This window comes from Drosophila takahashii, chromosome 2R, assembly GCF_030179915.1.
Source record: "Drosophila takahashii strain IR98-3 E-12201 chromosome 2R, DtakHiC1v2, whole genome shotgun sequence".
Taxonomy (NCBI): Eukaryota; Metazoa; Arthropoda; class Insecta; order Diptera; family Drosophilidae; genus Drosophila; species Drosophila takahashii.
The window spans coordinates 8,518,364-8,532,224 of record NC_091679.1 but is presented as its reverse complement, the minus strand read 5'-3'; the positions used below and the strand labels follow the sequence as shown (position 1 = coordinate 8,532,224).

At 36.8% G+C, this 13,861-nt stretch overlaps 1 protein-coding gene across 1 annotated transcript; it reads left to right on the top strand.

Annotated features, from left to right (window-relative positions):
• The first annotated feature begins 10,972 nt into the window (after positions 1–10,972).
• On the top strand, positions 10,973–12,101 carry LOC138912092 (uncharacterized). Its single transcript, XM_070211949.1, has 2 exons — positions 10,973–11,440; positions 11,889–12,101. Exons 1-2 carry the CDS (start codon positions 10,973–10,975, stop codon positions 12,099–12,101), a joined length of 681 nt encoding a protein of 226 aa, XP_070068050.1.
• The last annotated feature ends 1,760 nt before the right edge of the window (positions 12,102–13,861 follow it).

Below are 13,861 nucleotides of genomic sequence, written 5' to 3'. Positions count from 1 at the left end.
AAAAAAAAGCTAAAAAAAATCATTTTAAAAAATGTTTGTTTTGCCATAATTTTTAAAGAACCGTTTTCAAAAAATTAAAAAAAAGCTAAAAAATCATTTCAAAAATTTTTGTTTTGCCACAATTTTTAAAATGTTGTATTTAGACAAATTACGTCCAGAAGGTGTTTATAGTATTTCAAAATACCTTTACAACAAGGTATAGTGCAAGTCTGTACACTCAGAAAAAAAAAATTCCTAGATTTAAGGAAACATGGACTACATTGCCTAAAATGGTGATTTAAGGCCATTGTGGACTTAAAAATAGTAAAAATGGCCATAAATGTTCAATTTTAGGCCATAGATTTTAAGGAATTAAAATCGTGAAATATAGTCCACTACCTAAAAAATAGCACATGCCCATAAACAACACAAAAAAACTTTTTTTTTAACGAAAAATAAAAACAAATAATTTTTTATTATTCGGAAGGAAATTACGATCTTGGTACTTATCAAAATTTTACCCATATATGAGTATATTTAAAAAAATAGTCTATAAACAATAATATATGTATTTGTTTTTATATTTTCAAGAAAATGTTTAATTAATTTTATTGTGTTGATTTTTTATATAGCGAAAACGTATAAAACTATACATTTAGTTTTTTTTTGCCATACAGTAATCATTTGCTAATTACTTAATGTATGGACAGCCACAAGTTTGATGATTTGGCTTCAATGTATTTTTAGGAAAAGTATCCCTAAAAGGAAAATAATATGCAATTAAAGACGCTCTAAATCCTTCGTTCAAGGACTAGCTATTGTTATAATAAATAAGTGGTCAATTTTGTGTCGATCGGATTAATAGTTTTATAGTAATCGTGTCCACCGCAAAGGTAATTTCGAAAAAACAAGATTCTGAGATAATCGCGTTTAAAGTTTCAAGTTTGTAACGGCCGATGTGCAGGTAGTGGTAGTGCGCTATAAATAGCTACAACTTCGGTTCTAATGCTCCGATCGTTCTGAATTTTTGTAAGAGTATTCTCAACAGTATATATCAGTATATTTTCATCTATCACAACTGTATATAAAAAATAGTCATAAATATGTTAGCTATGCTGTTAAATTAACAATGTTTATCTTATCCATATGAGATGTTAGCTTAGTAAGAGAGTGCGGCGTACACATAATATTTTAATAATTTTTATCTAATAAAAAATTTTAAAAATGACTTTATGTGTCGCTTAGACACATGTACTTAACAGTGTCTGATGGTGTGACTGGTAAGGTGTCTGCCCCTGAAGCGAGAGGACCCCGGTTCGAATCCCACTGGTGCAAATGAGTTGAAAGTTTTTTTCAGTTGTAAAATTCATTTACTAATAACAATAAAAAATAAATACAACAATAAAATTAAAAAATAAATGTAAAAAAAAAAAATAAAACATGTCTTGTACTGGACTCGAACCCGGTTCAAAATAACCGGGAACTGGCATAGTTTCCTCTGGGCTACGCCCTTATTAAATTTTCGAGTGGCTAACTGCTTTTGTAAGTTTAGATGAATATCTAAATGCTTAAATTTTTGGGTAATATGGGCTTTTTTTAAGACCATCATGGCCTTAAAACAAGTCAGTGTGTTAGGACTTAAAACAAGTCTAAGATTCCTTAGGTCCAAAATTAGTCCATATTACCTTAGTTTAAGTCCATTTTTTGGGTTTTAAGTCCATATTTTTTTCTGGGTGTAGCTTTAGTAGTACATAAGTTACGGCCTTTTAAAATTTCGCGTTTTATAGCCGTTTTCCCGCTAAACTAGTGGGTTTTTCCAAAAGTGGTAGAACTAATGTTTCTTATATCGAGCTGTTTAACACCATATAAAATTTCCAGGACTTTAAAACCATGTTTTGGACAACAGAATTTAATGTTCATTTTGGGAAGAAGAAGAAAATCTTCTTTTGGCTATAATTTTTGAACGGAGCATCGGATTTTATCATGTGACCTCTCATTCGACGGGTATTTTCAATAGAAAAAAAACTAAAACATTGCGAGGTGGCATATATCCCCACCGGCCCCAACGGCTCCAAATTTCGAAATTTTCACTTTTACACTTTCACCGCTCTCTCTTCCAAGCCAATTGATTTTCTTAAAATCTTGGTATGCAATCCTTTAAGTTTTAGCAATACCTTTAATTTGGTTAATTACTCATTACGATTGGACTATCACAGCAAATTTTCCATTTTGCGGCTGTATAATAGCAATCGCCTTTGCATACTCTCCTCAAATAAAAACACCTCTTAACGAGGTAAAAAACTAGTGACGACAAACATACAAAAGTTCTGATATCAACATTTGTGACGAAAAATTATTGCATTCGTCATTAAATACACTTTCTAGAATGTTATCATTCGGCCCGCCCTAGCAAACTATTCCAGCATTTTTCTTCTTCACTCTTCACAGGCTTTTTTGTTGCAGCGTGCCGAATGATAAAATTTTAGAATTTTAGTTTTTAGTTTTTTAGTTTTTTAGCTCACCTCTTAGTGTTTTTATTTGATATCAGAAGTTTTTGTTTCGTGACTTTTGCTCTTATATGAGCTAATATATACATTTAAATTTAAATTGGTCAATCATAATTTTAAATCTATTGTATTTAAACGAATTAAGTTAAAAAGGTTTTGAAGTATTTCAAAATACCTTTTAAACGAGGTATAGCACATGTCTGTAGATTTAGTAGTGTAGAACAAAACAAAATGTAGCTATTTTTAGCTTTTTTTCCGCTAAAGTAGCGGGTTTTTCCAAAAGTCGTAGAACAAAAGATTCCTATGTGGAACTGTTAAATGCAAATTAACTGATTCCATGACCCTAAAATAAAGTTTGGATAGGCACATACTAAATGCAATGCTTAGGCAGCGTAAGTTGTTTAGAGCTGGCAAAAGTGGCTATTTTCGTTTCTGAATAACTTTTAAGCGTTATTTTTTACAGTAACACGATATATACAAAAAAGTTGCAGCCTTCCGTATTTTAGCTATTTATAGCTGTTTTCCCGCTAATCTAGTTGGTTTTTCCCAAAGTGGTAGAACTAAAGTTTCTTATATCGAGCTGTTGAACATCATATCAAATTTTCAGGACTTTAAAACCATGTTTTGGACAAGATGACAAACAGATTTTCATCTTCAATTTTCATTTTGACCACGCCCCAGCAAATTTGTTTTCGGAATAACTTTTGAACGGAGCGTCCGATTTTCTGATATAACAACTCATATTAAGAGCATTTTCAGTAGGAATACAACTAACATAGTGCGAGGGGACAATTATCCCCACCGGCCCCAACAGATCCAAATTTCTAATTTTTTCACTTTTACACTTTCACCGCTCTCTCTCCCAAACAAATTGATTTTCTTGAGGTCTTTAGGCAGCGTTAGTTGTGTTGGGCTGGCAAAAGTGGCGATATTCGTTTCTGTTATATACCAAAATTTAAGGAATCTCAAGGGCTATACAGTTAAAAGTTTTAAAAAAAATCGTTAGAGACGTTTTTGAGAAAAATAAAAAAAAAGCTAAAAAAAAAGTTTAAAAAAATGTTATTTTTTTATATCTTTTTAACTATTACATTTACTGTGGGAACCAGCGGCGAAGAGCGGGGTGAATAACAGCAGCAGCGACGTCACCGCCGACGTCAGTGTTAATTCCTCTCTCTAACTCATTGTAATATTTAGTATACTACGTACAGTTGACGGACCAGCATTGCAGGTTCGCGAATAAAGTGTAAAGTTATAAAACAAAGTTAATAGTATTATATATTGTGGATGGACGTGACTTGTGGGTTAATACATTGGCGACGAGGTAAAAAACAAATTAAAAACAACAATAAGCCATATTCAAATAAAATATATTTGCAAGACAATAATTTTGTGATATTGCGGTACTTGGTACAAATGTATGTGTCGTTTTGTTTCTTTCTTTCTTCTCCTGTGTTCTACAGTCAAAATACGGTAAATGCTCACGGTGAGAGGGGTAAGCTGACCGATGATGTATGAAAGAGATCAAAATAGTGAGCGTAAGAGCAAAATCAAAGAAAGGAAAAGAATGCAGGAAGGAATTAATAACGATTCAAAAACACAAGCCTATTAAGGAGTGTGACTAAGTAACAGTTAGTTGCAAGTCAAGAGAATCATTCTAGTAAGAGCAATAAAAAAAAAAAAGAAGTGAATGAAATTCTTAACTGGGCAACAGTACGTTGTAAGTTGAAGGAAAAAAAATTAAACACAGGCAGTTAGCCTTATAATAAGCTGATAAATTTAGAGGCAGTTGGGATACAATATTGATTGCCATCATCAAGCAAAAATTGGATCTTGCAAGCAGAGCCCTATACGAGCAGTCGTTAGATGGGTCCCGAGAGTTACAGGGTCTCGACACACTGCTCAGTTTTCTAGACATATGATAAACGCCCCATATTATACAAGAAACACTACTATTTTTCGAGATCTCAAAATTAATCCTGTTTGTAAATCTATCACCAATTCTGCCACTCGCTACAGATCAAGACTCGTCTCCCACACAAACAGACTTGCCCTCACACTTTCCAGACCTATGAACAGAAGAAGACTAAAAAGATTGCACCCATCTGACAATTGGATACTTGGACGGCACGCTTGTGGGAAACTCATTCCAGACTTAGACGCCTAGACTGCAACACTGCTAAACTTTTGTAACCAATCTTTTTATTCACTTTTTGTTAATTTTTATTTTTTTTTCATGGGTGAAAGTGAATTGAGTTTCACATAACACTCTTCAATAAATATTTGTTATGCATCAAAAAAAAAAAAAAAAAAAAAAAGCCATTTAATAAGCTGACATAGTCAGAGGCAGGGTGCCTAGATAATGAATAAATGAAATTTTGTTTTCGTTTCACTTTCAGAACTTGCATAAGAAAGAAAATGGGTGAAAATATAATCAAACCTTTCCTTTGCGAAAGCATTGAAAAATCATTGCTACGACACGAGTGGGAAAGATGGCTCCGGGCATTTAAAATATATATCGATGCAGAAGAGATTGAAACACCTATCAGAAAACGAAATAAATTGCTTCACTTGGGAGGTGTGCAATTGCAAACGGTGGCTTACTCTCTGCCCGATGCTCTAGTGGCCCCGGATGATAACGAAAAAGTCGACGTATTTTTGGTGCTGGTTGAAAAGCTAAATGATTATTTTTCACCGAAACAAAACTCAACCTTCGAAAGGCATATGTTTAGGAACCTTTCGGCTTTGGAAGGTAAGAGTTTCGCAAAATTTATAATTTGGTTACGTCAGCAAATGCAGAAATGCAATTTCGGTTCCACTAAGGCCGAAATTGACGAGATCTGTTTGAAAGATAAAATTATGGACTCCTGGACTTCTCTGGATTTAAAAAAAAAGCTACTGGAGAAAGAGCATACTTTGATTGAGGTAATCGAAGCTTGTAGAGTAGAAGAAGAAATTAGTAAGCAATCACAATCAATGATATCTAAGTCGGAAATAAGTAAAATATCATCCCGGAAACCGACTAAGGGTACCGAGTATGGTAGATGTGGTCGAGTGGGTCATTCTGACGAAAACTTGGCCTGCCCTGCGCGACAAGTAAAATGCAACAAATGCATGCGGTTCGGGCATTTCGCCCGCAAGTGCAGAACAAACCCCAAGCGTCAGTACACACAGCCAAACAACAGTGGCACAAAGCGATCACGGCTAGATGCGCGCCGGGTGCAAGATGAATGCACTGAACCCGAAACGAAACCAACCAAGGAAGAATGTTTCCGGATTTGCAGCGATGATGAAAGTGATGAACTGATAGAGTGTTTTAGTCTCGCAACCAAATCATCCCGCGCCGATGAGTAGAACACCATTTCCAACGGGTCCTTGGATATGCGTGGCTTCCGATTTGTTGGGTCCCTTGCCAAATGGCGAATTCTTACCCGTCTTCATTGATTATTAATCCCGGTACATGGAGTTTAAATTTCTACGCTCTATAACTTCAGCGACAATTATCGATACAATGAAAGAAATTTTCTGCAGACTTGGTTTTCCAAAATACTTACTAAAGATAGCATATCAAAACAAAAATAACTACAAAGATGAGATACAAAAATTTGTGTTTATGTATAATGTAACTCCGCAAAGTAGCACAGGTGTTGCTCCTACGCAATTAATGTTTAACAGGGTGATCCGAGATAAGATGCCAGGAATTTAGGATTTGGGCGGAGAACCTTTAGACTCAGCAGAACGAGACCAAGATTGCATCGTAAAACAGAAGGGAAAAGAATCAGCTGATAAAAAGAGAGGGGCGAAGGAAAGTGATATCGGAGTAGGTGACAAGGTCCTTATTAAAAATGTTGTGTTCCCGCATAAGCTAACACCATTTTACTGCACCGCTGGCTGCCGCTGTTAGACGTGCTTTATATCGCTCTATCTTCAAACGAAGTTTTCTTGATGATGACCTTGTGATCTTTAACAGTCCGAACAAACTGGATCGTTTTAAATAAAGACAGTGACTTTTTATTTGTATTTTTGTATTTTATTATTTCGTGTCATCCTAACGCTACAAGTTTGGAACTTATAAATTAATGCGCTAGTCACAGATAGGTGGAAATATTACTAAAACTAATTTTATATATAAAAGAAAAACTAACCTAAGTCGCTTTCTAATTTTACTTTAATTTACCTAATAGTGTTTTTAAGGTGTGAGAGTAGATTTGTTTTGAATTGCATAGCACTGCTTATATTCTTTATATGGCTGGGGAGCTGATTCCATGATCGAATAGCATTTATTAAAAATTGTCTCTCGGCTGTCAATGATCTAGGTCTTATGCAAGTTAGGTTGTTTGCTCTTCTAGAGGCTGTAAATTGGAGTTTTTCAAATAGATACGAAGGTTCTTTTTCGAAAATAATTTTATGGAGATAAATTAAGTTACGCATCTTTATCCATTCATTAAGGTCGACATTAAATATTTTTTGTGAAAATTCCGAGACATGTTTCTTTTTGAAATTGAATTGAATACCACCTTAATTTTGTTTTGGCTGATCGTGTCACAATTTGAAAAAACTTCTATTCCATAGAAAAGCACTGGAGCAATACATGTTTTGGCTATCATTAATCGTATATGAGTGGGCAGGCAATTTTTGGTTACGGATAATGTTCTTAATATGCCATATGTTTTTCCTACAGCCTTTGTTTTATTAATAATTGATTATTCCAGGTAAGGGTCCTGTTGAAAGTGAAACCTAAGTTTATGGCTGTTTCAACATATTCAAGTGGCGCGTTATTTATGCTCAGAGGCTGTAAATTATTAAGAGCTATTTTCCTTTTACTTATGATAAGACATTTAGATTTTAATGGGTTGATCCCAAGTCCATTGTTGCCGGCCCACTCACTTACACGTGCAAGATCCCTGTTACAAACATCTATACAAAACTACTTAGTGAAAAATTTCCCTATCCGCTTTGCCTCCCCATTCTTGTGCATTTGCGTTTTAACCGCTAGAGTTGTTGTTGCCCGCGCTTTACCTCTCCTATCGCTCTCGTGCATTACGCTTATCGCTTAACAGTGTGTTTTGTTGTTGGTGTAATTACTCTCCGGTCATCTGCTGCTGAACAATCATACGCACTTGATTTTTGGAGCTCAAACAAAAAGCTTTACCTGCGCTCTTCGCTTTTTGTTTTGATCGGTTCTTCGCCGCGATCATTAAACCAATTACTAAATCAATTTATATATTAAAACAAACGAAATGAGTTCATGCTGTGACGCTTCCTGCTCTTATGGCAACAAAATAACTTCCCGTCAAACTTCAGTTTGCTGCTGGATTTGTGACAACTTGGCACATCCTATCTGCGTGGAGCTAGGGCGGACAAGTGACCCAATTGTGGACAAGCTTAGGTCACGGGTTGGCCTTAATTGGACTTGTCCAAACTGCAGGCATATTGAGGTTGATATGAAAACATTCATGCGTCAAACCCACCTGGAGTTCCAAGCCCTGTCGACTGGGTTCCTCAAGATAAATTCCGCTCTGCTGAATCACACTTTAAGAACCTGAAAATGCTAAGTGTCGCCCAAACTTACTCTTTGCCTAATAATACCTTAAATGTTCCACAGTCTTCCGCCTCAATGCAACTGAGCCCTATTACAAGAGCACTCAAGCCTCCCCCACTCTTACCACTTCCTCCCTGCCGGATGGTGCAGCTGATGAAGACCACATATCTTCAGATCACTCGACAACTGTACCAACAGTTGCCCCGGCGACGGCCCTGGTTTCTCTTCCTCTGCGTTTACCTACCAGGCATCTACGTCGCAAGCCGCGGCACCAACAGACGCTTTGTTGGCCACCGCCCGGTCGTCTGCTATTTCCGATAATATGGACGTAGCTAATTCTACTTGTACCACCAATGCCGCGATAGCCACACATTCGGAGCCTGTAAGAATCAACTGTGGATCAATCATATCTGGTGTCGCGCCAAGGATATCTGCGCCAATAGTTGGCGTTGCACCCAAAAGATTCATTTTCGTCTCCCGTCTGAATCCTGGGGCTTCTGAGAACGACGTTAAGACCCACCTAAGTAGCAAACTGAATATTTCCGGCACCGAAATTACTGTCTCAAAGTTCAGTTTTAAGCAAAGACGCGAAATATCGTGGTTTAAGATTGGAATTTCTGACACTCTAATTGATAAAGTCCTTGATATAGCAATCTGGCCGGAGCATGCCATCGTTCACGAGTATGTTAACAAATCAAATTCTCGAGTTCGTGGGCCTCAAACCCCTTCGGACAGTGTTCCAAAAAACTAATTGAGTCATTCTCCCTACACTATCAGAATGTACGTAGTTTACTGGGTAAACTCAGTAAATTGCACGTCAATAGTGTCTCTTTTGACGCCAATGTGATTGCCTTTACTGAAACGTGGCTTAATTGCTCTGTGTCTGACTGTGAAATATTTGCAACTATGCAACTATGTCATCTATAGACAAGATCGTACAGTGCGTCTGGGCGGCGGTGTTCTTATTGCCGTCAAGTCCGATCTGGTTTCAGAATTAATTCCGATAATCGACTCCGAAAGCACTTTAGAATTTGTTGCTGTTCGTATTAAAGTTCATGACTATTTTGTTTACGTCTCATGCTCGTATATTCCACCTCGGTCCGATATTAATGTATATCTGCAGCACGTTGCTTATATTCAGAGTATTCACTCCACCCTCGACAATAACGACCATCTAATTGTTATGGGCGACTTTAACCTACCTTCCATATCTTGGATGTCATCACCTGACTCAAATGTTCTTGTTCCCTCTTTACCTCACGAGTTAGTACACGGCCTAATCGACCTCTCATTGGGACAATTGAACTCTATTCAGAACTCCTCGAATAAAATCTTGGACCTTATTTTTGCGTCTGAGTTCGCCAATGCCTACGTTTCAAGAATTGACCCGCTCGTTAGTCCTGAAGACAATTATCACACTACACTTAAGGTCATTCTGGAAGCCTCGGCTCCTTTATTACCAGGTCCTGAAATCGAACCAGCATCTTTTCGCTGCTTTCGAAAGGCCAACTTTACTGATATGAATCTTTATTTATCCGAAGTAGATTGGTCTTTTATGGACTTAAACGAAGAACCTCTTAACATTGTTAAACAGTTCTACGGCATTCTCGGCACGGTTTTCGACTTGTATGTGCCTTCATTCCCCTCACCTGATGTTTCTTATAAGCCTCCTTGGTTCACTCGTAGACTCTCTTACTTAAAAAACTGTAAGTCCAGACTTTTTAAGAAATTTAAGAGGACAGGAATGCAAGTAGACTATTCGAGACACCTTACTGTGCGATCTAAATTCATAACTCACAATTCCCAATGCTACAAGAATTACCTTGATCGTTGCAGAACTGAGTTTCATGATAACCCCAAACAGTTCTATGCATTTGTTAACTCCAAACTCAAGTCTCAACAATTTCCATGCTGCCTTCATCTGGATTCCGTTTCTGCTGTTAATGATGCCGATATTGCCAATTTATTTGCAAATTTTTTCCAGTCCACGTGTTCATCCACAAGCTACGATAATACCTTAGTGTATCCCTTTTCACTTCCGCACTCTAATGGTATGTTTATGCCTATATTCAGCGTAGATGATGTTTTTCAAAATCTGCAAAGAATCAAGTTATCCTTCTCTTCTGGTCCCGATCTTGTACCAAGCTGCGTTTTAAAATATTGTGCTAGTGCGTTGTGTGGGCCACTGTCAAAACTATTTCAGTTATCCCTGCAGCAATCATTTTTTCCAGAAGTTTGGAAGGAATCTTTTATAATTCCGCTTCATAAAAAGGGAAGTAAATCTGACATTAATAACTACCGAGGGATTGCAAAACTCAGTGCTATTCCCAAACTCTTCGAACAGTTAATTACTGCTCAGCTTCAGCACCAGTGTAGCTCAATAATGTCCCCAATACAGCACGGCTTTATGAAACGTAGATCAACGTCAACCAACCTTCTAGAGTTTACTACACTTATTAGGAATGCGTTTAAAACCAACACCCAAACTGATGTAATCTTTACCGACTTCAGTAAGGCTTTCGATTCGGTGAACCATCAGTTACTGTTAAAAAAACTTACGCTTTTGGGATTCCCGATCTCGTTGACGAAGTGGATTTCTTCATACTTATTGAACCGGACGCAGAGAGTATTATTTAAAAAATCGATCTCAAACCTTGTCCATGTGACTTCTGGCGTTCCTCAAGGGAGTCACCTTGGACCACTTCTGTTTGGAATCTTTATAAATAACTTGCCTCAAGTAATTCTTTCTTCCCACGTGATGATGTACGCCGATGACGTAAGACTTTGCATGCCCTTAACAAACGTTGATTCTCACGTACTCCTGCAAGCGGACTTATGCAATCTGCAATCATGGTGCCTACAGAACCTGCTGTTCTTAAATAATTCTAAATGTAGCTTCATGTCTTTTTATCGGAAGAGGCTTTTCCTCTTTAATTATTCCATCGGGATGAACGATATTGAACGCATTAATTCCGTAACAGATCTTGGAGTTTTATTTAGCCACAACCTAAACTTTACCAATCACATCGGCATCATTGTCAGTAAAGAAAAAGGGGTTTTTGCGTTTGTAAAGCGCTGGCCTAAAGAATTTGAGGATCCCTACACCACAAAGCACCTTTACATTTCTCTTGTGCGACCTATTCTTGAATACTGCTCGTGCGTATGGTCACCTCAATATGCTAAATATCAGGACCTAATCGAATTGGTAAAGAAACAGTTCCTTTTGTTTGCTTTACGTGGGTTAAACTGGGAACCACAACGCCACCTGCCATCCTACGTCGATAGATTGCGTCTTCTGAACCTGCCCTCGCTAATGGATCGTCGGACCTGCCAGGGAGTGATGTTCCTCCACAAGTTGATCACTGGACTTATAAATTCTAGCTTCTTACTCGGCCAAATACGGTTTTCGATCCCCGTAAGACCATCCCGCTACTTTCGGCCTATTGCTCTTGAAATTTGCAAATCGAATTTTGAAGCGCACGATCCTTTTCGAGTTTTGTGTACTCAATATAATGAATTGTATTTTTTGTTGTTTGTTGAATGTTCCGTGGACTTTAATGTAAGAAATATTTTTAATCACCTATCCTTGCCTCTGCTCACTTGATGTGAGTCGGAGCATATCGTTAAAAAAACTCCTTTACTCGGGCGGAGGTAGGAGTTAGGTTTATATTGGCAGATATTTGCTAATTTTTGGAAATAAATAAAATTTTGACTCTAACAAATACGATGTTATAGAGAGAAAGGAAAACATAGCAATTGTGTCAAGGGATGGTAGACGTTTGACCAGAAATATTAGCCATTTAAAAAAGATTCCAATAAGAAGCTCGTCGAACAATGGCTCCGATCCTGGTTCCTCTCCACAGGTACATGTGACTCCACCAGAAGAATTGAGAAACACGGAACGAGCGGAGCACCAGCCAGAACAGATAGCCGAGATGGAACTACCAAGTTTGGAACAAGGATTAAAACTAAAGCTCGTGAAAAAAGGAGGGATGTGGGAACCAGCGGTGAAGAGCGGGATGAATAACAGCAGCAGCGACGTCACCGCCGACGTCAGTGTTAATTCCTCTCTCTAACTCATTGTAATATTTAGTATACTACGTACAGTTGACGGACCAGCATTGCAGGTTCGCGAATAAAGTGTAAAGTTATAAAACAAAGTTAATCTCTAAAGATTATAAAATGAAAGACCGATTTTTAGGGGGATACGACCACAGCCTAAACCATAAGAGCTAGAGCAGCCAAATTTTTTCACAGTATTCCATTGGGGGCGTAGGCGCCCACTAAGGTCCGACATGTCCCCCCAGTGGCCCCAAACAGCTCCAATATCCATATTTAGAGCAAAAAATCATTAGATTTACTTAAGCTTAGCTTCTAAAGTGGTTGGAATTTCGAAATTTTGATTTTGCAGAATTTTAGGTCTTGAAAGGACCTAATTAGAAAAATCTAAACCGCTGCTCCGATCGAGATGATTTTTTGGTAAATGGTTATTCTATGGCCCAAATGCTTAAGTTTAATTTTTTAAGTTTTTAACATTTTTTTAAAGTATTTTTAACGAATTTATTTAGATTTCCTAAGTTATTGCGTTGCATTTCGTGGGAGCCCGCCGAGAGAGCGAAACCCAGAGAGCGGATGGCAAGAGAGCGACGGCTGAGAGAGCAGCAGCAAAGAAAACTGTCGATGGGGTGGGGTAGTGCTGTGGGGAAGGGGGAGGGAAAAAGGGCAATTTTAGTTAAAATTTGTTTTGAATTTAAAAAACTTAAACTGCTGTTCCGATCAATATGATTTTCGATCAGTAGTCAGTCCTGTGAATCAAATGCTTAGGTTTTATTTTTAAAAAAATATTTTTCATTTGTAGCAGAAGTAAAAGCCTTATTTAATTTCCACCCCCTTTTAAAAGTGAACCTAGCAACTCATGTTGAGACTTTCCTCACACGATAAATTTTAATAAATATATATTGAAATAAATCATAAAGTATAGGCTAAGAATCTTTGTTTATGACACTGTCATTACCAATTAATGACAAGGTATTTTTTTACGGAAGTTATCGAATTTATCGCTTGTAAAAGCGCGCACGTCAGCAAAAAGATTTGAAGACTATTCACGACAAAAAGGTCGCTCTGTGGGCTGCTTATATTTGAACATGCAAATATAAGAGCGGATACCTCCCGCTGAAAAAGAAAATTTTATTTAATAGAAAAAGAAAAACAGAATACAGAGTTTACACTATTATCGAAATATTACCTATACATATGATTAACATGGATATTAAAAGTAGTTAAAATTAATTAAGAGGTAATAAAGTAAATTAACAAAATAGTGCTCAATAATAAAAATGTATGCTAATAATTAGCACTCATTAAATGTAGTTAGCTTACTCAGTTAGAACTAAATTTTATTAACATGCACTTATTATATAAATGCTTAATATTATTATAAATATAGGTTAATTAGAGGTACTTAACATTTTAAGTATAATTTTAAAAGTATAAGTATTTAAGAGTACTTAATAGTAAAATTTAAAAATAATATTATTTTCCGTAGTACGGTTCTGCACTACTTATTAAGATAATATTCTTAAGATAATCTATGAAAGTAAAGATTTGATTCCCGGAACTTATTATTTACGAGCAATTACAAACTTCATAATTCTCCCGAGAAATTGATTTTCTTCAATGACAGAATATACCTTGGTAAACGGAAGGGTAGATATAACAATCGCTTTCTGAGTGTTAGTGCAATGGCTAATCGGAGAAAAATCTAGGTTGTATAGATCCATATATTTTTGTTCGAATTCATTAACAGATATTGGAAGTGAACATTTCATATTCGGAT

What these genes read in the sequence shown, in the direction of transcription:
- LOC138912092 (XM_070211949.1), top strand. Translation starts at nt 10,973, where the DNA reads ATGAACGATATTGAACGCATTAATTCCGTAACAGATCTTGGAGTTTTA. An exon ending in AAATACGGTTTTCGATCCCC is followed by an intron (nt 11,441 to 11,888) that starts GTAAGACCATCC and finishes TCCTCTCCACAG; the next exon opens with GTACATGTGACTCCACCAGA.